The sequence below is a fragment of the Chiloscyllium plagiosum genome, chromosome 13, assembly GCF_004010195.1.
Source record: "Chiloscyllium plagiosum isolate BGI_BamShark_2017 chromosome 13, ASM401019v2, whole genome shotgun sequence".
NCBI classification, from domain to species: domain Eukaryota; kingdom Metazoa; phylum Chordata; class Chondrichthyes; order Orectolobiformes; family Hemiscylliidae; genus Chiloscyllium; species Chiloscyllium plagiosum.
The window spans coordinates 75,188,244-75,213,508 of NC_057722.1; the positions used below are offsets into that span (position 1 = coordinate 75,188,244).

Here is a 25,265-nt window from a genome sequence, read left to right on the forward strand (position 1 = left end):
CTCCCCTCACCACGGGACCACGCCCCCTCGCCTCGGAACCACGTTCCCTCGCCGGGAACCACGCCCCCAGTGTTTGGGGCCACGCCCCCAGAGCTTGGAGTCGCGCCCCGCCCACTCCTCCCGTGGCTGAGCAACACGTCGCTCCAGGAGCGCCCGTGCCCCGGTCACCAATCCGCCTCCTTTCAACCGCCAAGCCGGAAAACGACCAGGTACGGGACCCGCTGAAGGTGTACCGTACTTCCACCCGCGCCGTACGGAATGGGAAAGGTTTCTCAACTGGGTTTGGGGTTATTTTCGGTGGTTTGAGCGGAGGGAGCAGGAGTTTGGGAGGGGACTATGTTATGCGGGCGGAGAGTGAACAATATATTTCCGGTTCCGGCGGGGCGCTGGTTTTAGTCTCCATAGGTTATAGACGACGGCTGTGGTGAGTAAGGTGAGGGCTTTAAAATGCCCCCAATGGACCAGGGTGAGGGCTCAATGTACCCCAATGGACCGGGGTGAGGGCTCTCAACGTACCCCAATGGACCGGGGTGAGGGCTCTCAATGCCCCCAATGGACTGTGGTGAGGGCTCTCAATGCCCCCAATGGAATGGGGTGAGGGCTCTCAATGCCCCCAATGGACCGGGGTGAGGGCTCTCAATGCCCCCAATGGACCGGGGTGAGGGCTCATTCTCCCTTTGTCTGTGTGGATTTCCTCAGTGCTCCAGTTTCCTCCCACAATCTAAAGACTTGCTGGTCAGGTGAATTGGCCATGCTAAATTGACTATTGTGTTAGGTGCTTTAGTCAGGTTTAAATAAAGAGTAGGCGAATGGGTCTAGGTGAGTTACTCTTCGGAGGGCCTGTTCCTATACTGTAGGGAATCTAAATGCACCCAATAGTCCGGGCTCAAGGCTCTAAATGCACCCAGGAAACCAGGGCTCAAACTCTGTTATTTATAAGTATATGTTAATTCACCTTGTTTACGTGTATCTTAGTGTCTTTTGTCCAAAGTAGTTTTCCTGTATCGTATTTTCACTTTACCATGCTGTTTACTATTGTTGATTGGACAGCTGCTGCTGAAAGAGGTTGTATTTCTCACTAGCATGCCTTAAGTCAAATTCTGGCTCAAAAATCAGCATTAAATGTGCAAAAAGACTAGACATGTGAAAATCAGACAAAATAGACTTTTTTGGAAGATGGATAGTTTTAAAGCTTTTTTTAAAAGATTACCCCCCTTCTCCACTGCGCACCTGCCTTAATGATGTGTTGCTGTGATGATGTATAGATATTTGTACAATAATGAAAATGGTTGGGCAAACTTGTCATTTAGTATCAATGTCAGGATGGATTACAACTGTGCTTGTGGTTGGGGATTGGTTGTTCGCTTTCTCAACTTCTGAGTTTTGTTTTGCATCAACTGTCTTTTTTGTTTAGTCCAATGTTTTTGTAATTCATCTATCTCAGGGCAGAGATGTTAGGATTGTTGTGCTGCAGTGTATGCAGCATTTAAGAGAAGATAAAAGAATTTGCGTGTAGGCCTTCTCCTTGCTTTAGGAAATATTTCAGGTAGAATGTGATTATATTGGGCAGTTACTCTTGTAAGTGGGCAAATAGGATTTAGTTACAGTGAGATTCTACAAATTACAATGCAATGAAAAACTAGTTAATGCCACATGAATTTGCCCAGAACACTTGAGAAAACTGTTTGAATATTGCCATAGGCTTTTGAATCACCTGAGTCCCATACTGCAGTTTTTTTTGCTTTAATCAATAATCTGAATTTAAAATGCCAATAAAACATATTCAATAGGTATTTCAGTACTCAGATCCAGGAACCTAAAACGTTCTGCCTCTGAGGCAAAAATCCTTTCAATTTTATTTAAGTGCATAACAATCGTTTCTGTTTTTGCAAGTGTGCATTTGATGAGTTTTCTTCCAGTCTGGAGCTATACACACAGCTCAGTAGTGGTACCTGTCAGTTGTAATGGTGCAATAGTTTAGAAAATAGGTCAAGAGTGTGTCATGATTGAGTCAAGGCAGCTGTGCATTTTCATCATGTCATCTGTGGTTGTTAGGTTTATGAAGCCTTTAGCACAATAACATCGTGCTTTTCCAGAAATGCTTTTCCATTTTTGTTTTTATTTTCTTGTTGGAGTAGAAGAGATTTAATCAAATAATGTGAAGAGCCATCTGTTTATTTTTAATTTGACCCTTTTCCAGTTTAAAGTTACCACATATCATGCCCCGTGAAGAAAATGCATAGTTTATTAATTATTCCTGAGGACTGGTGTTGCTAGGTTGACAGTTACATACATTGGAGAAAGTGAAAGTCTCTGGAACACTAGTGCCTGTCTTAGTTTTCGAATCCTGTCTGTCCCCTGCCCGAAAATAAATTGCCTAAAGTTGAGCAGTTGCCTCCATAGTCGTCTTCTGTAAATAACTTTAATGAACAGTAGGAATTTAAATGTGCGTTATTTTTGAATTGATGGTATTGTTCTGGATGTAGATGACGTTTAAAATAAGCATGAAGAAAGTGACCTTCAAAATAAAAATTATTTTATATTAACAAGGTTTGGATTAGTGTGTAATGCATGTCTTTTGCAGCAGGTATGTGTGGGAGCAGATCAGCTCTTCCTTCAGATGGGTTTCTGACCTTGCACTGAAGCAATCCAATCCAATCCACAGATATAAATTTCTGACAGGGTGCTCTCTCTTTGAACTTTGTGCAACCTTTGACATGGTCGACCACGTCAACCTCTTTGACTTTTTCTTGTGTTGTCTAGCTCAGTGGAAATGCCATCACTTAATTTCACTCTTGTCTGTTCAGTCATAAATGAATCTTTAGCATTAGTATCTCTTTCCATTAATTTCTAATGTCTCTGGAGTTCCTCAAGGATGTGCAGCTGCAGGCTGCTCTTTGGTAACAACTCCACTTTGTGAAACTACGCTGGTAACACCAACATTTTGACTCCTTTGTGCCTTCCATTAACATTTTATTAAACCACTTGATATTTACTCCTGGGTGAACTGTGTTTTTTCTTAAGACATGAAAGAATGAAGTACTCTACCTAATAAACTTAGTTTTCATTAGTCTTTCCATCCCTCTCCATGGCCACAGTTCCATGCTGATCCAGACTGTATGGAATGTTTGCATCCCATTTGACTTTTGTTTTTGCCCATATATCCTCCAACAGAAATTACTGACTTCGCATCTTGGTTAGATCATCTAGCTTTGTGAACACTTCCATAATTGGCTGCTTTAAAGCTGTGCAATCCAGACTTCTGGACCTGTAGGTTCCAATTTACCCAAAACTCTGCCTATCCTCTTCCAGTCTTGTTCACCCTACCTACTTGTTCTTCTTAGCCTGCATTGGTTCCCAATTTCCCCCTCCATTTCCCATGCCTTTGTATTTGTACTTTGATTCTTATGTCTAAATCTCTTTCTGGTATTGCCCGTCCTATCTCAGTAATCTTTTAAAGCTCTACTCTCTTCTTCTGTATTATGGTCTCTTATGCAACCTCTTCTCATTTTGCATTGTTGACCAGGTCATCAACTGCCTGGGCCCTACACTGTGGAATTCCCTCTGTAGAACTGTACTTTTATTTCTTACCATTTTGACAAAACCTTGGTCATGTTATCAGAACCTCCTCCTTTGTCTTAGTATCCATTTTCATCTTTTACTGAATCTTAGATGTTTTTCCCACATTAAAGTAGCTGTACAAATGCAAGTTGTCTTTATGTTCTAATTAACTGTATAAGGTGAGCCCTACAAAATAGAGACTGTGGAGGAGGAAATGCAAAATGCTTGTTTTTTAACCGTTGGGTTATTTGAGTAGATTGTTCACTAAGTCTGGATTATTGCTTGTGTTTACATACTCGCTGCTGCTTTCTAAACCGTATTATCCTCCCTATAATTTCAAGACTCAGTTTTGACAATGTTGATTTTAATCTCCAATACGCCTATTATTCAAAGTGAAAAATAGCAATTTATTTAACTACCTATGTGCAGCTGATTTGTGGACAGTGTGCATACTTTAGTTGGCACAGGGTTCATTCACAATGAATTATACAAACTTGAAGCAGAACAGTCAACCAGGTTCTGGTCAAGGAGCACAGGTTGATGCAATCTGTTGGAGAAGTGTATTACCTCCTCTTCAATTTTTCGTATCCTGTTGGTGGGACAAGGATTAATTTTGGTTGTCGTCATGTGTAGCCTCCTGTATTGGCTGCTACCAGTTGTGAAGATAAAAGTTCAGCTACTTTTCCAAGATTCGTTTGGGGAAGAATCGGGGAGGGAGAGTCGGGGAGAGCTGCTGCAGGGCAGGTGGTAAAAGAAATCAGACTATACTTGATCATTTTGTTCTTTGTGGATTTAAGCAAAGCTTTAGTAAATGCTGGGAACTGTTCAGAGCAATTGAAGGGGAAATCCAAGAAAGGAACCAATGAGTTCTATTTGTTTTAAAATAGTGATGGAAAAGGATAGACCAGATCTAAAAGTTGAAGTTCTAAATTGGAGAAAGGCCAATTTTGACGGAATTAGGCAAGAACTTTCGAAAGCTGATTGGGGGCAGATGTTCGCAGGTAAAGGGATGGCTGGAAAATGCGAAGCCTTCAGAAATGAGATAACAAGAATCTAGAGAAAGTATATTCCTGTCAGGATGAAAGGGAAGGCTGGTAGGTATAGGGAATGCTGGATGACTAAAGAAATTGAGGGTTTGGTTAAGAAAAAGAAGAAAGCATATGTCAGGTATTGACAGGATAGATCAAGTCAATCCTTAGAAGAGTATAAAGGAAGTAGGAGTATACTTAAGAGGGAAATCAGGAGGGCAAAAAGGGGACGAGAGATAGTTTTGGCAAGTAGAATTAAGGATTTTTACAAATATATTAAGGACAAAAGGGTAACTAGGGAGAGAATAGGGCCCCTCAAAGATCAAGGCGGCCTTTGTGTGGAGCCACAGAAAATGGGGGAAGTACTAAATGAATATTTTGCATCAGTGTTTACTGTTGAAAAGGATATGGAAGATATAGACTGTAGGGAAATAGATGGTGACATCTTTCAAAATGTCGAGATTACAAAGGAGGAAGTGCTATATGTCTTGAAACGGTTAAAGGTGGATAAATCCCCAGGACCTGATCAGGTGTACCCGAGAACTCTCTGGGAAGCTAGAGAAGTGATTGCTGGGCCTCTTGCTGAGATATTTGTATCATCAATAGTCACAGGTGAGGTGCCGGAAGACTGGAGGTTGGCTAACGTGGTGCCACTGTTTAAGAAGGGTGGTAAAGATAAGCCAGGGAACTATAGACCAGTGAGCCTGACCTCAGTGGTTGCAAAGTTGTTGGAGGGAATCCTGAGGGACAGGATGTACATGTATTTGGAAACGTTGGTGCCAATATGGACCACGACTTCGGGCTGGTCCCCCTCCCCCTCCAGGACCCGGGAAACACGATCAGAGACATCACGTACCCTTGCACCTGGGAGGCAACATACCAATCGTGAGTCTCTCTCGTTCCCACAAAACCGCCTATCTGTGCCCCTAACTATCGAGTCCCCAATTACTACTGCTCTGCTCTTCTTCGCCCTTCCCTTCTGAGTAACGGGGACAGGCTCCGTGCCAGAGACCTGAGCCCCGTTACTTACCCCTGGTAAGTCATCCCCCCCACAAGTATCCAAAACGGTATACTTGTTCTTGAGGGGAATGGCCGCAGGAGGTCCCTGCACTGGCTGTTTCCTCCCAGTCCCCCTCACTGTAACCCATCTATCTGCCATCTTTGGAGTTACTATTTCCCTATAACTCTGATCTATGACCCCCTCTGCCTCCCGAATGATCCGGAGTTCATCCAACTCCAGCTCCAGTTCCCTGACACGGTCTTGGAGGAGCTGGAGATGGGTGTACTTCCTGCAAGTGTAATCGGCAGGGACGTCGATGGCATCCCTCACCTCATACATGTTGCAGGAGAAACATTGTACTGCCTTCACTGCCATCCCTCTAAAGCTAACTTTTATTTTAAAAAAAACTGGGTCTAAAGGATACAACAAGCAAAATTCAGCACTTACCTACTTACCACAACAGGTGTTATTATTAGGTTAGAGGAGGAGGGCGGGTGGGAGGCACTACCCGTGTAGTGCCTCGGGTTCCTCTCCTTCGCGCTTTTAAAGGGGGAAAAAAACCTACCCAGGTAAGCTTACACTAACTGCTTCCGGGTCTCGGCTGCCCCTCTGGTCGTCGTCACTTCCCCCTCAAAGACCTAAGGGGCAACTTTTTCACGCAGAGGGTGGCACGTGTATGGAATGAGCTGCCAGAGGATGTGGTGGAGGCTAGTACAATTGCAACATTTAAGAGGCATTTGGATAGGTATATGAATAGGAAGGGTTTGGAGGGATATGGGCTGGGTGTTGGCAGGTGGAACTAAATTAGGTTGGGATATCTGGTCGGCATGGACAGGTTGGACTGAAGGGTCTGTTTCCATGCTGTACATCTCTATGACAGGAAAATTTAAATATTAGTGAATTTTTTGAAGTGATTTCTTTAAAGTGATTTTTCTTTTTAATGCAAATCCAAATTACCTATTTAAATTATAACTTAATTTCCTTATGCTTGGAATTAATTCACTTTTGTTTTACTGAATTTTAGTCAGCTTGTGTGGTACAAAACCAGCTTGGCCCAGCAAAATAATGGTGGCCAAACAGAGAATCCGGATGGCAAACGAGAAACACAGTAAGAACATCACGCAACGAGGGAATGTTCCCAAAAGTTCAGTAAGTCTTAGTTTTTGTGTCTCTACGTGTGCTGTAAAATTGAATTAAATCATTTGTGTCCTTTTGCCCCGTGGAATTGCTTGATTTATGGCTAATAATAAATTAAACTTCAACTAAATTTACCTATAAAGTGGTTCAATAATTAGATTGTCCAACTAATAACTGGGGCTTTGAGAATTAATTTATTTCCCCTTCCAAACCTCATCTCTGTTGGGATTTTATGTTACACAGAAAGCTTCAGGCTCTGTTCTGTTAAATTTTTAGTACTAGAAAATTTGAAAGTAATAGCCTCTTAAAGTCTGTTCACCACTCCTAATAAAAAATTTCACTGCCCTTTTTTAACATTATTCCCTCCATCACTGGTTTCCTGTTCCATCTCTTGACAGTCTTTCCAAATTTTTCACAATATGAATTGATCAGCCTTTATGAGCCACTGAAGATCCCCAAGCTGCGATACTGTTTTCTGGTGGTAATGTTGGTAGTTCTGTCTGAATTGATTGAAAGCTTCATAATACCTCATCAACATAAGGCAGTGATAAACTGATTGGAATCTTAGGCATGTGTTTATCATTGTTACCTGTTAAGCTACTGTGCTGTACTACATAGTTAATCTGCAAGTTTCAGTAATAAGAAACAATATTATGCATTCTAGTTATTTCAGGCAATATCATTTCAAACATACCCAGCATCAGTTATTTCCATTACTATGTTGTGAAGTAATGAATGGCATGTTTGTCATTCCAGAAAACAGCACCAGATGAAAAATCATCAGTTGGTCCCTGGCTGTTGGCACTTTTCATTTTTGTTGTTTGTGGATCAGGTAACTTTTAACTTTTTAAAACTCATTTTTGTAATATCAGCATTCAAGCTATGTGAAACGTAACATAATTGAGAATAAAATCTGGTGAAAGCTGCCATCATGAATCTTCAATAGTGAAGATGAGCTACTTCAAAATGCTTAATGATATTGAGTGTCCATTGATGGTTAATTTGTTTGTCTAGTATAATGCATTTTACGAAATATAATGTAAATTGTCATTTGCCAGCATAGAACCTGAGTACTGCTGGAAAAAGATATTTTTAATCGTTTTTTGTTTTGCATTCATTGGGAGATAATTTTCAAATTATCAATTTGAAGACAAAAACCAGCATTCGTACTTTGTAATAACTTAAACTATGCCTGACAGTTGACTGTCAATCATAATTAATTGGTGCATTTTCCATAGCTACTAAAGTCCACTGCTGTCAGCACCCAACATTGATTGAATTGTGTGAGAAGTCAGGACGAAGTGGCTAAGGCAGTTTTTTGGGGAGGGGAGGGGAGGAGAGGAGAGGTGGGATTGGTCTTTGCTTTCAAATACTAATTAATATGAAGTAAAAGTGGGACAGTCTATTCATGTGCTGGAGCTGGTGTCAATGTGCACATAACATGGTTAAATCAGCAATACAGACGTGGCAGTATCCTGACGTATGTCACAGCCAACTGATATCACCAGCTCTCTGCACATGTGCAGAAGCCAGTGAGCATTACTAATTAATATGAAGTAAAAGTGGGACAGTCTATTCATGTGCTGGAGCTGGTGTCACTGTGCACATAACATGGTGAAATCAGCAATACAGACGTGGCAGTATCCTGACGTATGTCACAGCCAACTGATATCACCAGCTCTCTGCACATGTGCAGAAGCCAGTGACCATTTGAGCATTTGAGTAATTCCTCAATTTTGTGCAGTCTCACTTTTTCGGGCAGTTTGCCTTTTAATCAAAAGTTGATGTCCTGTAAATAGTAGAATTAATTTGCTTTGATTTAATTGAACATCAGACTTTTTATGAATGTCTTGAGTGTTCTTTAAATTTGACTTTTACTTTCCACATTACTCCTCATATTTTGAGTATCTTGGTGTCATTTTCATTTTTCTCGCCCCTTCAGTTGACTTTTCTTTGTCTCCATACCCCTGGTTTCATTTATCTTTTTGCTATGGCTCCTAATTTGAAAATGTTGAAGGCAGAGATTCTTGTTTTTTTTTTCCCCCGCTCAAGCCCTGGTATCAGTGTCTGAGTGTTTAAGATTTATATTCCTGATGGAACTTATTTGGAGTATTGGTGAAAGGCTTGGCTGTTGAAGCCTTCCATCACATGGGAGTAGTTAGCAGGGTGATAACAGCCTGAGTTTGGTTTATCCTTCTTTGTGAATCAGATATAGGTGAACAGTTGTCCTTTTCAAGTTGGTGCTCATATTATAGCTGTCCTTGACCTACTAATTCAGGACACTGTCCTCTGAGGGGGAAGGGTTGAATGGAGTGGTCAGGCATTGATGTTGGACACTTGCAGAGAATGTTTCATCATAGGACGGGTTGGACTGAAGGGTCTGTTTCCATGCATCTCTATGACTCTATATCGAAAGGCCATTCAGCACAAGATCCTGCTGTCACTTGATTTGATCACTCAGTATAAAATAGTCCTTGCTGTTTCATGTACTTAGCTAGCTTCCCCCCAGCTGCATCTGTTTATTTGCTTTTTACTGTTAGCCAGCCAGTTCTACATTCATGTTATCTCTGAATGAAGTTTCTCAATAGTTCCTTATTGTGTTTGCTAATGCAGACAGCCTGCTATTTATGGCCTTCCAGTTTTGGACTTCTTTTTCTTCTTGCTTTTTGCATAACTGACCTATATTCCAGTATTGCCAAATATCCCCAGAATGTATTGAATTGGTGAGAGCCTGTGAGCAATGACATGACAGACCTAGCCAACCTCTAAGCTAGAATGGGTCAGAAAAAATCAATTTGTGCATTAGAATAACATTCAACAAATCGAATAATTTTCTATTTGAATGTCGAGGTGAGACACAAAATGAGATCTGGAATATATTGACTAACCAGTCATGGTGAAGCAGCAGTTGTCAAAGTAAACAGACTGCTGAATATACAAGACCATATTTCTTCAATGTCACAAATGTATCTTAATTGGAGTGTGGCACACAGTCTTGACTGAGGCATGTTACACAAGGGCAGGTGATCAAACATTTGGTCAAAGTGGTAGGCTCTTAGGCTGTCAGTAGTGTCTTAAACAAGAAGAGTAGGACAGTCAGAAATGATATATTTCCAAGTCAGGATGGTGTTATTTGGACGAGATCTTAAATGGTATTGTTCCCATCTATCTGCTGCCTTTGTGCTGCTACTACGGAGCATCTGTGGTGGAGGGAATGCATGCTTGTGGATGTCATGCCAGTCAAGTGGGCTGGTTTGTCCAGGTCAGTGTCAAACTTGGTGCTGTTGGAGTGTACTCATCCATGCAAGGTTAGAAGCATTTTATCACATTTCAGACTTGTGCCTTTTTAGATGGTGGGGTAGGTTTTTGTGAGGTTAGTTCAGCTCAGTTTCTGGTCAATTGTAACCCCATGGTGTTGATACCGTTGATTGAATTGAAGGTTTTATTGGAAAGGCAAGGTAAATAATCTGAGAGGCTTGCCTCCTTCCTACTTTTAGGTCTCTAACTTTGTAACCGAGAAAGAAAAAACGATTAGTTTTTTTTAATGTTACGAAAAATTTGGCAAGTTGTCAGAAGTACCTTTATTTTTAAAGCAGGCTACTTGGGTCATGCATTTCATATACACCTTCCTCTTGCTTCACAGTAGTGAGAATTGTTTTGGTGCAAATGACATTGATGCCAAGAGGAGTCTGATAAACATCAAGTATAGTTAGTATCAGGTATAGTCAGATTTTTTATTTTCTCCAAAGTAACATGTTGAATTTGCTAAATTTAAAATTATTACTGATCTTGGAACAAGTTGTCCCAGCCTCTGATTACTTCAAATTAAATCAGTTACTACACTTTTTAAGCAATAACTTGAGTAAATAGTCAACATGACCCTTTGCTTTTAACACATTGTTATTCTCCAAGCGTGACATTTGGCCATGGTTTTTTTTTTAAGGTGCCCTTTGTGTTCTTGAAATATTTCCTCACAAAATTTAAAAATAAACTATCAGTAATATCTTGTGACAGGTTTGGTGAAGATAATTCCGCTTTCTCCATTCCTAGCAGTCTTTGCTGTTCCCCTTTATCACAGGTGGTGCACTTTTTTCTTGAATGTAAGACTGGGCTGCTCCTTGTACCAAATTCTGTTCATTGTGCAGGCATTGTCTGGATGAGTCAAAGCATCTGAAAACAGAACCTTTGGTTTAATTTGTCCGTGCTGACCAAACTCCCAAACTAAACTAGTGCCACCTGCCTTCGTTTGGCCCATATCACTCCAAATCTTTTGTATTCCTCTATTTATCCAAATGTCTTTTAAACATTGTAACTGTTCCTGTATCCATTTCCTCTGGAAGTTTATTCCACACACTAGTCACTTTTTTTAAAAAAAAAACGTTGCCCCAATGTCCTTTATAAATCCTTCTCCTCATCTTAAAAATGTGTCTCAGTTTTGAATTTCTACGCTTTAGGGAAAAGACCTTTGCTATTCATCTTATCTGTGCCCCTCGTGATTGTATGAAGTTATATAAGGTCACCCCTCAACCTCCTATACTGGAGTGAAAAAAAGTCCCAGTCTATTTTTGTCAGACTCAAACTCTCCATTCCTGGCAATATCCTGGTCAATATTTTCTGAACCGCCTCCAATTTAATAATATCCTTCCAATAACAGGGTGACCACAACTGTACACAGTACTCCAGAAGAGGCCTCCCTAATGTCCTATACAACCTAACATCCAACTGGTATACTCCAGAGGTTTGAGCAATGAAGGCAAGCGTGCTAAATGCCGCCTTCACCGATCTGTCTACCTGTGATGCAAATTGCAAAGAATTGTGTACCCAAACCCTGAGGTGTGTCTGTTCTCCAACACAACACAGCACAGTGGCTCAGTGGTTAGCACTGCTGCCTCACAGCACCAGGGTCCCAGGTTCGATTCCAGCCTCAGGTGACTGTGTGGAGTTTGCACATTCTCCCCGTGTCTGCGTGGGTTTCCTCCGAGTGCTCCGGTGTCCTCCCACAGTCCAAAGATGTGCAGGTCAGGTGAATTGGCCATGCTAAATTGCCCATAGTGTTAGGTGCATTGGTCAGAGGGAAATGGGTCTGGGTGGGTTACTCTTCGGAGGATCGGTGTGGACTTGTTGGGCCAAAGGGCCTGTTTCCACACTGTAGGGAATCTAATCACAACCTAGTTATTAAGATAATTGAAACAAAAAAAAGGGAGGAGGAATATTTTATTTATCCCATTCTTATAATTTGGAATGGTTGAAAGAGTATTGGAAGCAACATTACGAAAGGGAATCTGATAAATATTTGAAAAGGAACAAGTTGTATAATTACAGGAAAAAAAACAAGGGAGTGAGACTCTTTAGATTGTGTCCATGCTAATTGTTTGAAAAGCAAAGGGCCAAATGGCTTCTGTGATAAGATTTTGTCACCTGATTCTATTCATTTCTACATTTCAACCTTTTGTGAGGAAATATCTCATTGTCCGCTTTGTCTTTCTGACAGCACAGCAGTGTTTGTATTTGGAAGCTGTATGGGTCACCTTGACTTATTTTTCCCCCTAATTCCACCAGCTTTATCTTAAAGTGACCTTGTATTATGCAACGCAGTGGGTGGAGAAGCTTTAGTCAGTTTTGGAATGGTCAATAATATACTTGCTATGAATCCGTCCTTGCGTTTAAGGAAAAATACCACCTGTACCACGTCTGTTATTCTTCAGACAGCTAGCCAAACCAAATCAGCCTCTGTATTTGCAGGACAGTAAAAACCTTCAGATATCCTTAAGATTGACCCAATGGTTCATCAGACTTTTGAATAACCAGTCCCAGACTCTTTGAATAATCAATTCTAGACACCTAGGTTTGTAGTGTAAACAAAGGACTTGGTAATTAAACAGAGGAAAATTAAAAAATGAAGTGATCTAAATGATTTTAAACCCAATAGCCTTTATTTTCAGTCACACTCATACAAAAGATAGTCAAACATAGTTAAGGGATAAATAAAAGAACTAATAAAGTTGGCTAGATTTCATTGGTTTTCACGATGCATTGTACCACAGGCATAGATAATTGTTTTTGGTTTTTTGACGATGTCTATCAGGGCCTCCTTTTCAGTCCTCTGTGAAAGTTTGTGATACTTAGTTTCTAATCCCCGAACATTCAAGAGCTGATAATGCGAGGTTAGGCAGGTAGCTTTCAAATCTTCATGTTGTAGCATCAACTGCCAAACTCTTCCCCAAAATCTATGTCCAAACTCTGTCTTTTCCTGTCAGATTGATAGTCTTCCTCAGGAGGTCCTAGTTAGTGTTCAACATCAGACTTCTGCTCGAGCGCAAGGTTTCTTCCAGACCTGCTAGAACCAAATCCCATGTGTCAGCCTTGTTTGTGACCATATGTGCTATATATTTAAACATATTGTTCTTCTTCATCAAAGATTCTGTAGAACCATTTGATCAAGAACTGACCTGCAATTAATTTCCAGTTGTTATCTCACAAACGTTTGTTTCTGTTCTCCTCTTTGTTTCAACACAAGCTGCTGCTCAGAATCCAAAGGTCATTTTCAGACCTGTTTTCAGTTCACACCATAATTGATCAAACAAATAATTAAAAATCAGCAAGCGTTCCAAAAGGTAATAGTTCCTTCTTGCAGTATATACTGAATTAGTGAAAATAATGCCCAACTAATCATCATATAAAATGTCAGACGTGGGTACCAAGCTAATAGGTACAGAAGTAGGGCATTTAACCTCCTATTGTCATTTAGTACAATCATGGCTGATCAGTGACTAACTCCATGTGCCAGCTTTTGCCAATAGCAAAACAAATCAATCTTCAATTTAAAATTTTTAAAATAAGGTCACTCCTGAAAACCCTGGCTGGGTTTTTTTTGACATTGCCCCTCGTCCTAGATTTCCCAACTTCGAATAGATTTGGAGAAGCTACTTCTGTGTTCCACTTAATTTATTAAATTTCAGATCAATCTTGAACTTTGTAAATTCAAAAAAACACAATCCTGGTTGCTATGTTCCCATGGTATAATTTAACCCTTGTAGCTGCATTATTGTTCTGTAAATAGCTGTAGCATCAGGAGTTGCTCTCAGTGCTTCAGATGTGGATTAACCATATTTGGAGTATATGTTTCCTTTTTTTTAAATTCCAAGATGAAACCCAGCATTCAAGTAAAGGTTTTCATTACTTACTATACAAGTGCATGATAATTTTTCTCGTTTCATGAGATGTGGGTGTCATTGGAAGGGCTTTCACTTGTCCATCCCTAATTGCCCGTTGCAGTGAGTCTGTGGTCATATGGATCAGACTAGATATGACAGCAGATTTACTTCTATAAAGAGCATTATTAATGAACCAGAAGTTTTTATAACAATTATTCAAACCAATTTTCAGGTTCCTGATTTCTTTAGTTGAATTTAAGCTCTGTAGTATTTGACCCAATACCTTGGGGTTACTGGACCAGCGACATTACCACCATGCCACTATCTGCCTGATCTTCCAGTGTATTTATATGAGCTGCCCTGTCCCTTTGGGCCTACCAGTTTCTAACTTTTTGCAGTTTTGCAAATGCCTTGTCCTGTTCTTTTTAGGTCTGTAATGGCTGACCTCCCATTTGTTGACATCAATTAATGTGCCTTGCAGTTTTGCTTATTCATTGAAATTGCTGATATAATTTTGATTCTACCTGCTTATTTGCAATGACCTCTCCTTTTGTGTCACTGGTACACTTGGGTATGTGACTTTTGACCTCATTATATTAAGTTGATAAATGCAGTGAATCGTTCAGGTCCCAACATATCCTCATAGAATGACACTAGTCCACAGTCTGCTATTTACAGGATCTGCAATCCGTACTGTCTCTTGTGCTGCTCGACCGGTTGTCTAGGTAGGTCAATGAGCTGCCTTCAATTTCGTGAGATTCAATGACGCTAACTTGTTCTTGGGGCAATTTATTAGTGTGTTCATGTACATTTAAAGCAGCTTTGAACCTCCACTCAGCATCAGATCAGAATCTGAAAGAGAAATAAAGGTCAACATCCCAGATTTTGCTGATAGGGGTTTCTGGTGGTGTAGCACATTGATGGTGGGCTTTCACAATTGTTTCCAATACTGACTGCAATTTCAGGATGTTGGGTAAGCACAAGTTAGTGAAGAAATCCTGTAATGACGGTCTATCAGTCAGGATTCCCTCTCCTATGGCTGACCCCAGAACTAACAATCATGAAGCCAGTTAGAATGTTAGGATTCCTGCTATTTGACACCGCTTGAAAAGTTTAGCATCTTGTTCACGAAGTGTTAGTGGATTTTTAACTGCAATATAATTCATAAAATTTGAACAACAGAACTGGCCTGGGGAGGAGTGGGACAAGGTCTTGATTGCTGAGTGCTGTTGAATTGTCAGGTCCATTTTGAAAAGATTGAAAAATTGTTAGGAAAATAAAATGCTGCAGAAGCTGCAAACTTGAAATTGAAAGAAACTACTAAAAATGCTTTGAAGAGTTAACATTTCATGGTGATAACCCTTTAAGTCTCTTCAGCATTCTGAAACATTAACTCTGTTTCTCTCTACACGTTTTACCTGACCTATTGAGTAGTTTCAGGAATTTCTACTTTGAATTTTTGATGGAGTTCTAATTTGCTAAGCTTTCTTCTTTCACATTGACCTAACTTTATTTTTTTCCCGATTTTAAAAATAGCTGGATAAATTTCAAGTGATTTTATTTTGTGCTTTGTGTTTCTTCACAATGTCTGTGTAGATTATTTAATGTAATGGTTTGCATGGACACCTTAATGACCTCACTGCAGCTCCAGGCTGTCAGTGCCATCAAAGGAGATGGCAATCAACTACACTTGCACAGCAAGGCAATTGAGGTGAATTTCTGGCCAAAGATTGCCTGATCTCTCAGCAAGACCTGTTAAGAGGTTAGTGGCAAGTGGCTTTGCTTCTGCCCTGGTTGACTGGAGACTCTGATTTCACATTGAACATGTTTATTATAGAATCATACAACATAGAAAGAGGTCACTGTACTAGAACTATCTAACTAGTGCAACATGCCTGTCATTTCCCAATTGGTTTTCCTACTTTACTCCTTTCTAGCATTCATCTAATTTGTTTTAAAATTATATTAAATTTGATTCTGTCTCTGGCTGCCTGTTTCTGTCAATCAGACCATAGGATGGAAGAGCAGTAGTAGTTAATTCGGCCCATGTTTCCTCCTCCATTCAATGAGATCATGGCTGACCTGATAATCCACAACTCCATTTTCCTGCTTAATCCCAATAACCTTTGTTTCCCTATGTTATAGACCTGACCAGATCTCAATTGCCAACGCCACACTCATCCAGCCATCTTCTCTCTCTTCCCCTCCCCCCCCCCCCCCCAGCGTCCACAGTACTGTAAGGAGATAACAAGACCCATCCGTTATATTTCTTTGAAGGCAAGTGTGATCCTATTGGTCCACCACCAAGCTTTAATTAAAACACACTTTATTCTTATAATGCAGTTAAATACAAAAAAATTGGCCTAATCTTAACTTTATTGAGCTACTTAAGATACTTAACAGCTGTTCCAGTGTAAGCTGCATCCCACACAAACACAATTTTATAATAATGTAATCCAGCAAAACTGTTATGGCTCTCATGTGCTGTCTCTTTCTAGTCCAGAAAAAAGAAACAATCTGAATCTTTTGATTTTTAAGGGGAAGCCTCACTGACTAAGATTTTAGCAGCCAGGAACTCAAACTTTTAGCTCAGCATGAGTGAATCCATGTGGAGTGGGAATGGCGCAATAGGTCAGACAGTATCCAGGGAGCAGGAAAGTCAAAGTTTCAGGCCAAAACATTGACTTTCCTGCTGCTCAGATACTGTCTGAATTGCTGTACTTTTCCAGCAAAACAAAAAAGCTGTTTACCACTGTCTGTCTGAAGAAGACATTCCAATGCCACTGTGGCAACACTGAAAGAGAAACAGCACAGACCGCATAGAGTCCAGTCACATCAAACCTTATTGATTTAAAATGTCAGTCAGAGTCTTGAATATTTGTAATGACGAGCCTCAACAGTTCTCTGCAGGAACAACAAACCCAAAGACTTGCTACGCTTTGAGAGAGGAAATCCCTCCTGTCTTTTAAGTGGGCAACCCCTTACTCTTAAATTATGCCCTCTGGTCCAGACTCTGTCATAGGGGAAAATATTTTTTCTGCGTCTACCCTGTCAAGTCTCTTAAGAATCTTGTGTTTTAATAACGTGACCTCTCATTCCTCCAAGCTTACAGGCACAATCTACTCGATCTGTCCCCACACGATTCTCGTTACGAATTTAATAGCTTTTGTTTTACTATCCTGTAGAACTCTCTCTCAGCACAATGGGTTTCTCTGCACCTCAAGGGCTGCAGTGATTCAAGGTGGTGATTCACCCCATCTTACTGAGGGCATTTAGCACTGGACAAGGCCTCACCACATCCATGAATGAATAACACACAAGCTGGCACTTCCTGGTCTATGGTTGCCCTGTGTGAGAGGGGCACATTGTAGGACCTTTCCCTAGGCCTGGCAATGTCTGTTCATGAGTTCAGAGTGAGTGTGACCCAGTGTTGATGTTGGATATTGTTGTTCAGAATGACAGCCTTGTTCTCTAATCAACATCTGGGTAGCTTTTGATAAGGTGTAAGTAATGTCCTTGATGCCTTCCCAAAATACTGGGTATCATAGGAAGATTGGAATGTCACATGAATGCCAACAATATTTTAAATTGAAGTCATTTTCAGTGCTATTTTGATTTAACTATGTTAGTGGTTCCACCTTAATTTGAAGGACCAGATGCTGCCTGTTGAAGGGCATACGCTCGAAACATCGACTCTTCTGCTCCTCAGATGCTGCCTGACCAGCTGTGCTTTTCCAGCACTACACTTCTCGATTCAGGTGCTCCAAAGACCCTGAAGAAAGGTCAATACTACTGACCATTTCATAAACAAATCGGCATCTTCTAAGATGTTCAGAGCAAGTAACTATTAAAAGGGCAGCACGTTGACTCAGTGATTAGTACTGCTACCTCCCAGCACCCCAGACCCAGGTTCAGTTACACCCCTGGGCGACTGTGCAAACTCCATACTGACATTCTCCCCGTGTCTGCGTGGGTTTCTTCTGGATACTCTGGTTTCCTCCCACAGTTCAAAGATGTTCAGGTTAGGTGGACTGACCTTGGGAAATGCAGGGGATAGGGTAGTGGGTGTGGGTGGGTTGCTCTTTGGACGGTTGATATATACTCATTGGACTGAATGGCCTGCTTTCACACTCTAAGGATTCTATGAAAACTTGTTAAACTAGAAGGTGGGGAAAGTGGTGATCCAAGGTAGTAGTTCTCCTTTCAGCAGTGTATTCATGCCCATTGGCAGAGGTTTCACAATACTGTTCAAACATTACCATGTATAAGGTCACAGTGTCCCTATTAAAATATGCTACTTTATTGATTTTTTTTTTTACATTGCCCTGGTTACCATATAACAATTTTGCCACATTCATTTACAGTGCTTTTAAACTAAATATGTATGACAGTTGTAAAATATTCAAGTAGAGGCCCAACTTTCTGTCAGGCTTTTCAGAGACCTTCACTGCTGGCCTTGGGCAAATCCATCAGAATTTGATCAGGGTTCCAAAGATTAGCATTGAGATGTGATTGCATAATGCTCTGCATTCCAGAGAGGGGGAAAAATGTTTTATGGGAATTTTGAGGCTTTTAAGATTCCAAAAAGGAAATGACTGGTTAGCCAAAAAGCAATTACTGTCATGGGTAGAGGAGTTTGGAATAAGAGATAAAAACATGATTTTGAAAATTTAGTTGTGGGATGTGGAAATTGCTGGCCAGGCCATCATTTATCGCAAATCCCTAATTACTGTCTTCTGAACAACTGCTGTCCTTGGAAGATATGTTGAGTGTGCTGTTAGGAAGGGAATTTCTGGCCCAGTGACAGTAAAAGAACAGTGATGTAGTTCCAAGTCAGTGATGTGTGAGATTTGGAGGGAGTTTATAGATGGTAGAGGTAGATGGAAAGTCTTTTCTTGTTCACTCATGGGATGTGAGCATCACTGGCTGAAGGTGGTAATAAACTGCCACTTGGAATCACAGCAGTCAAGGTGCTCTAAGTAGACAATGCTGTTAGGGAGGGAACTCCAAGGTTTTGACCCACTGACACAAAAGAACTAACAAGATATTTCCAAGTCAGGAGGATTAGTTTGAGGAAAACCTTAAGGAGGTGGTGTTTCCCTCTATCTGTTTCCTTGTTTTTTCTTTGAGGGATGTGTTTGTGGGTTTGAAATGTGCTCTTGGCAGAGCTTTGAATTTCTGCAGTGTATCTTGCAGATAGATCATATCACTGCTCAGCAGCAGCAGTGGATATTTGTAGATATGGTGCCAATCAAGAGGCTGTTTTGTCCCGGATGGTGTTGACCTTGTTGAATTTTGTTGGAGTTGCACTCATCCAGGCAAGAGCAGAGAATTCCACCACAATCCTGACTTGTGCCTTGTAAATAGTGGACAGACTTTGGGGAATTTAGTGAGTTACTTACTGCAGTATTCTAGCATCTGGCCTGTTTTTGTAGTTGTAGTGTTTATATGGCTAGTCCAGTTTCTGGTCAATGAATAACCCTCAGGATGTTGATAGAAGTGTTTAGATAGGGGAAATAGATGCAGTGTCAAGGGGTGATGGTTAGGTAGTCATGACCTGGTATATGTTTGGCAGAAATGTTTCTTGCCTCTTTAGACCAAGCCTGGATATTGTCCAAATGCAACAAGGTAATCAGAGCTGTACACAATGGAAACAGACCCTTTGGTCCAACTCGTCCATGCTGACCACATCCTAATTAATCTAGTCCATTTGCCAGCATATGGCCCGTATCCCTCTAAACCCTTCCTATTCATATACTCATCCGGATGCCTTTTAAATGTAATTGTACCAGCCTCCTCCACTTCCTCTTGCAGCTCATTCCATGCACTCACCACCCTCTGTGTGAAAATGTTGCCCCTTGGCTTCCTTATAAATCCTTCCCCCTCACCTTAAACTTGTACCATCTAGTTTTGGACTCCCTACCCTGGGGAAAAGACCTTGGCTGTTCACCCTATCTATGCCTCTCTTGATTTTATAAACCTCTATAAGGTCACCCTTAACTTCTGATGCTCCAGGGAAAATAGCCCTAGCCTATCCAGCCTCTCCCTATAGCTCAGACCCTTCAACCCTGGCAACATCCTTGTAAATCTTATCTGAACCTTTCAAGTTTCACAATATCCTTCATGTAGCTGGAAGACCAGAATTGAACTCCGTATTCCAAAAGGGGCCTAGCCACTACAGCCGCAACATGACCTCCCAACTCCTATACTCAGTGCACTGATCAATAAAGGGAAGCATACTAAACACCACCTTCACTATCATCTACCTGAGACTCCAATTTCAACGAACTATAAATCTGCACTTCAAGGTCATTTTGTTCAGCAACACTCCCCAGGGCTCTAACATTAGGTCTATAAGTCCTGCCCTGATTTGCCTTTTCAAAAAATGCAACACTCCACATTTATCTAAATTAAACTCCGTCTGCCACTCCTCAGCCTATTGGTCCATCTGATCAAGAACCGATTGTACCTCCTTGGCTGTGCACTATACCACTAATTTTGTTGTCATCTACAAACTTAACTAACCTTTTGACATGGACTGCTTCAATGTCTGAGGAGCTGCAAATGGAACTGAATATTGTGCAATTATCAGTGATTATCCCCACTTCTGACCTTTTATGTTGGAGAAAAGGTCATTGAAGATGGTTGGGCTGGTGGTATCTTATGCTCCCCATTGCTACCACTTGCAATGAAGTGAATGAGTGTTGAAGGTGGTTTATATGATGCCAGTCAAGTGGGCTGCATTTGTTCTGGGTGGTGTGAGCTTTGAATTGTTTTCTGGCTACACCTATTCATGGAGTGGAGAGTAGTTCATCAAATACATTTCTTCTGCCTTTGAGATAGTGGATGGGTATTGGGAAGACAGCAATTCCCAGCAGCTGACCTCTTGTAATCGCCATATGTCAAAGCTGAAAATGTGTTGCTGGAAAAGCGCAGCAGGTCAGGCAACATCCAAGGAACAGGAGAAGGCTCATTTTCCATTTGTAAACCCTTCAGTTGTGAAGAATAGTCATGCCATTCATTTTTCAGTCTCCACAGATGGTGCCAGACCTGAGTTTACCAGCATTTTTAATTTGTTTTTTAGATTTCCTGCATCCACAGGATTTAACTTCTATTTACATAGCTCATCTAGTTCAGTGTTTGATCATTGGTGACCCTAGGATGTTGGAGTGGAGGATTCAATGATACTACAATCAATGAACATCGAGGGACAATGTTTAAATTCTCTGCTGGAGATGATCATTGGCACAAATGTGGCAGCCTAAGTGAGGCTGTTGTCCAGGTCTTGCTGCATATGGATATGGATCACCAGAATGTAAGGAGTCATGAATAGTGCCGATGGTAGTGGCATCTAATGGAGTAGAGTCAATGACACAATAGTTGAAGATGATTGGACCTAAGGCACTAACCTGAGGAACTCCTGAAGTGATGTCCTCAGAATGTGATAATTGACCTCCCAACAGCCATAACCATTTTTCTTTCATGTTAGGTATGACTCCAACCAGTGGAGACCTTTTCTCCTGTTTCCCTTGACTCCAATTTTGCTTGATTTCCTTGATGTCATATTCCTTTGATGCATGAACTCCAGGGCAGGCCCTCTCACCTCTCCTTTGGAGTTCAGCGTTTTTGTCAAAGTTGGACCGAGGTGCTAATGAGATCTGGAACTGAGGCGCCCTGTCAAATCGAATGTAATAGCTGCATAATAACACTGTCAACAACCTCTTGCATTGCTTTGATTTAAGAGTAGGCTGATGGGGTTGTAAATGGCAAAGTTGGTTTCTCCTGCACTTTGGGTGGATCATAGCTGAGCAACTTTGCATATTGTTGGATAGATGCCAGTATTGTATCTATATTGGAGCATCTTTGATAGAGGCCTTGTTAGTCCTGGAGCAACAGTCTTTAGTACTGATGCAGGGAATGTTGTCAGCCTATAGCCTTTACAGTTTCTAGTACTTTCATCTTCTTTATCACGTGTAATGAATTGAGTAAGCTGGAGTCTAGGGTGCTGGGCACTTCAGGAGGGGATTGAGATGGATCAGCCGTGTAGCACTTCTGGCTGAAGTCGAATGCAAATGCTTCAGTCTTGACTTTTGCACTGGTATGTTGGACTCTCCCATTACTAAAGATAGGGATGTTTGGAGTGCTTGTCCTTCTGTTACGTTTAATTCCCCACCACCATTGGCTGTGGCAAGTTTACAAAACTTAGATCTAAAACATTGGTTGTGGAATCACGTAGTCTGGCCTGTTGCTAATGTATTGTTTATATACATTCAGTATGTATTGTTGTGATCATTTCAAAGAGCACATTGCAAAGGGAACAAAAGAAACAAATTGAATCAAAGTTTCCTTCACTAATGAGTTGATAGGCTAGGGACTTGCTCCTGTGCTCTTTGTAACGCTAAGGACTAATTTCCAGGATACTCGACTGCTGGTACCAACTTGCCTACTTCCGCCAGTTGCCAGGCGGTTAAGTGTGGCTCCCTGAATACAGTATTAGAGGCACAACTCAGAAATTCATGTTGAATTAGAGCTGAATGTGAGTCCCCGTTCACTTCCTTTTCCCATTCCTTCCATGCTGAGGCTGTCCACCAATGTCAGGCCTCTGACACAGGTTTCTAGAAGGTGAGCAAGAGTGAAATGGCTTTCTGTCTCTGAACTGTGGAGGCTGCAGAGTTCTGGTGATATTTTGAAGATGATGTTAACAAGCAGATCAACCTGGAGCTCTCTTCCATTCAGAATCATTCCATAGACTTTGGCAGGGATGGTGCTGCTTTGCATCACTTTACTGAGTAATTTAGGTGGTACGGATCACAATGCCAAATGTTGCAAGTTCAAAACACTGATGTAGTCCTAAGCTGGGAATAAGACTGAAAGCTTCCCTGCTCCTGTCTACCTTGCCTCTATAGAATATAAACATTGGGAAACCAGGTATTACAGATTGGAGCAATCATCTTCTAAGTAATGTTGAATTTCCAATGGGAGAACGCTTTGCACATATGTAATGCGCTGCTTGCTTTTCAAATCCTACTGAAGACTGCAAGAAGACCGTCTGATGCCTTACATCAGGGAGCATTCAACAAATAACGTTATCATCTTATTTGATTCCCAGCGCGGGAGCCTTGTCAGATGTGATGGAATCCAGGTCTTACAATATTACCCACCAACAGAACATCCATAGTAAAGAGCTTCAAATCCAACTCGTTCGTCCTCCAGTATTTAGTTTTGGTTCCCTTCTTCCATAATTTAAGTCAGTGCACCAACGAGTACAGAAATTGGTCATTTTGAAGCCTTTTCCACGGATGATTTGGGTAAAGGATTACTTTCAATGTCGCATTCATGACTTCAAACAGACTTGGAAACTGTACATAAGTTCGTTAGTCAGTTTCAATAACCAATAATCACTGCAATATGTTGTGGTGTTACAGGTCCTAAAGACATGTCTGACATCATTTCTATTTTCATCCGTGTTACGTGGAGTGACACTATCTTTTCTCCAGTACTTCGTGGAGTATAATGTATTAGACACTTGCTGCCTGCTTATGTGCATCTTGTACAAGTCCACTAGACAATTCTGCGTTTCGTGGCTACCTATTTGATTTCCTGCTCTAAACTAAGAAACCTATTTTAAATCATTTTGGTAAGCAAATCAGCAGATGGCCATTAACTGAAACAGCATGCACTTCCTCTCCCCTCCAACAATTGTTTAGCAAAGTGAAAGTTTTCTGAATGTTAATTGAAAGTGGGGCTATGCACAACTTAAGTTGAACCTGCTTTGGCTGTTAAGATTAAACTTGCAGTTAATTCCAACACTCTGAAAATATTGGATTAGTGTTCAAACTAAACCTGTAACAGCCTTCTGATTTCAAAAGGTGCTAATTAATTCAGATTCCTTCACATAGATTCTGTGCTCATGTCTGGTCTTATGTAACCTTGTTTTTTTAAATACGAAAACAGTTCTGATGGTGATCGCAACCTTTCCAAGACTGGCATTTGTTTGTAATTTGATTTTTAAACTGACACTGCTTTTTTTTTTTCTCCTTCCTCAGCTATCTTCCAGATTATTCAAAGTATCCGGATGGGCATGTGAAATGGACAAAATTCAAATCTCTACCTTTTTAAGTGTCTTGCTGTTAATTCCAGCTGTGAGTCTGACCATTCCAACACTTCCTTTGTCTTACAAACAATGGATTTTACAGAATTCATCTTTCTGTAATTGCTTTTGAAGAAACTTCTAATTCCATGGTGTTGCTAAAAGTCTAGTTCATTCCTTCGTGTGACCCAAGAAGGCAAGGATATAGTAAAAGCCATTCAACAGTTTAATTTTGTATTTTAATCAGGGAAATAGTTTGTAAGATCATATTTAATGTGAATACTTTATCATTATATATAGTTGGTATGTAGGTTTAAAAAAAACCTTTTTGGTGTACTCAGATGTTTTTTCCCCTTTCTTTCACACAAATCCTTGAAAATTGTAGAGAAGGTGGTTCTCCTCCCTGTTCAATTTGAGATACAAAATGTGCATCTTTCTAAATTAAATTTATAATTCCGGAAAAGTGCCTTCTTTTGTATATTAAAATGTACAACCATTTTAGGGCTTAGGTCTGAATGCTTCTCTGATCTTAGAACGTGAATTGATTTTGCTGTTTATTTTTGTTGAATTAAGGGTAATCTCCTCTCGTGTTTTAATATATTTGTGTCTGATCGATTCAAGAACTAGCTGAATTCAGGAGGCCGAAGAGAATGGCTGGGGGAGGGGAGTGGGTTCTGTTTTAAGCGACCCAAGGCAGTCATCTGTATGCTTACGAGCCTAAAGCTGCCCGATTCTCTTGGGTGAGCAGCCAGTTCCAAGGCGGTTATGTCCACAGGCAATTTCTTCTCTTGGTGGTAATTGAAACAAGCTAAATGTAAGAAGCTTCTCCATTGCCAACACTGTATGGTCTGATAATGTTGTGAATCACGGCATGCTGATAACTCCACATTTCGTGATCGCTTGATTGCTGCTTTGTCTTACCAGGTCCAATCGATTGTGTTTGACTGTAAGCAGCTGCAGCACTTGTTGCTGAAATAAATATATTTTTGCTTGAAATGGCTGATGTACTCTAATTCTCATGGTCTCCAATACAACTCATTTTTTGTGTCAGTTAATGAGAGGAAAACAATGATTAATCTTAACCAAATATGCATGCTGTGTTGATATTCTGTTGGGAGTTAAGGCCAGGTGTAGCCTTTTCGTAGGGACCAGATCAAACTGATGTAATTCAACACTCCCTTTGTATCATATAAGACCATAGGTTATATGTACAGTCCTTGTTTGCCTTCTGGACAACTAGAAATGAGCAATAAATGCTCACCTCACCAGGGACACACTCATCCCTTGATTGAATA

At 40.8% G+C, this 25,265-nt stretch overlaps 1 protein-coding gene across 3 annotated transcripts; it reads left to right on the forward strand.

Moving 5' to 3' along the window:
- The first annotated feature begins 68 nt into the window (after window positions 1–68).
- On the forward strand, window positions 69–24,966 carry LOC122556205 (stress-associated endoplasmic reticulum protein 1). 3 transcript variants are annotated; one of them, XM_043702753.1, is made up of 4 exons: window positions 69–209; window positions 6,614–6,738; window positions 7,483–7,558; window positions 23,927–24,966. In XM_043702753.1, the coding sequence occupies exons 2-4, from the start codon at window positions 6,655–6,657 to the stop codon at window positions 23,965–23,967; spliced, it is 201 nt and encodes a 66-aa protein (XP_043558688.1). In that variant the 5' UTR covers window positions 69–209; window positions 6,614–6,654; the 3' UTR covers window positions 23,968–24,966. The 3 variants fall into 3 exon arrangements, with proteins under 3 accessions (XP_043558688.1, XP_043558689.1, XP_043558690.1); XM_043702754.1 differs by lacking the exon at window positions 69–209 and adding an exon at window positions 335–424; XM_043702755.1 differs by lacking the exon at window positions 69–209 and adding an exon at window positions 350–433.
- Window positions 24,967–25,265: the final 299 nt, after the last annotated feature.

Bases quoted from the DNA above. Each gene is read 5' to 3' on its own strand.
- LOC122556205 (XM_043702753.1), top strand. From the start codon at position 6,655: ATGGTGGCCAAACAGAGAATCCGGATGGCAAACGAGAAACACAGTAAG. The intron at 6,739-7,482 runs GTAAGTCTTAGT...TTGTCATTCCAG, and splicing joins GGAATGTTCCCAAAAGTTCA to AAAACAGCACCAGATGAAAA. The intron at 7,559-23,926 runs GTAACTTTTAAC...CTCCTTCCTCAG, and splicing joins TTTTGTTGTTTGTGGATCAG to CTATCTTCCAGATTATTCAA.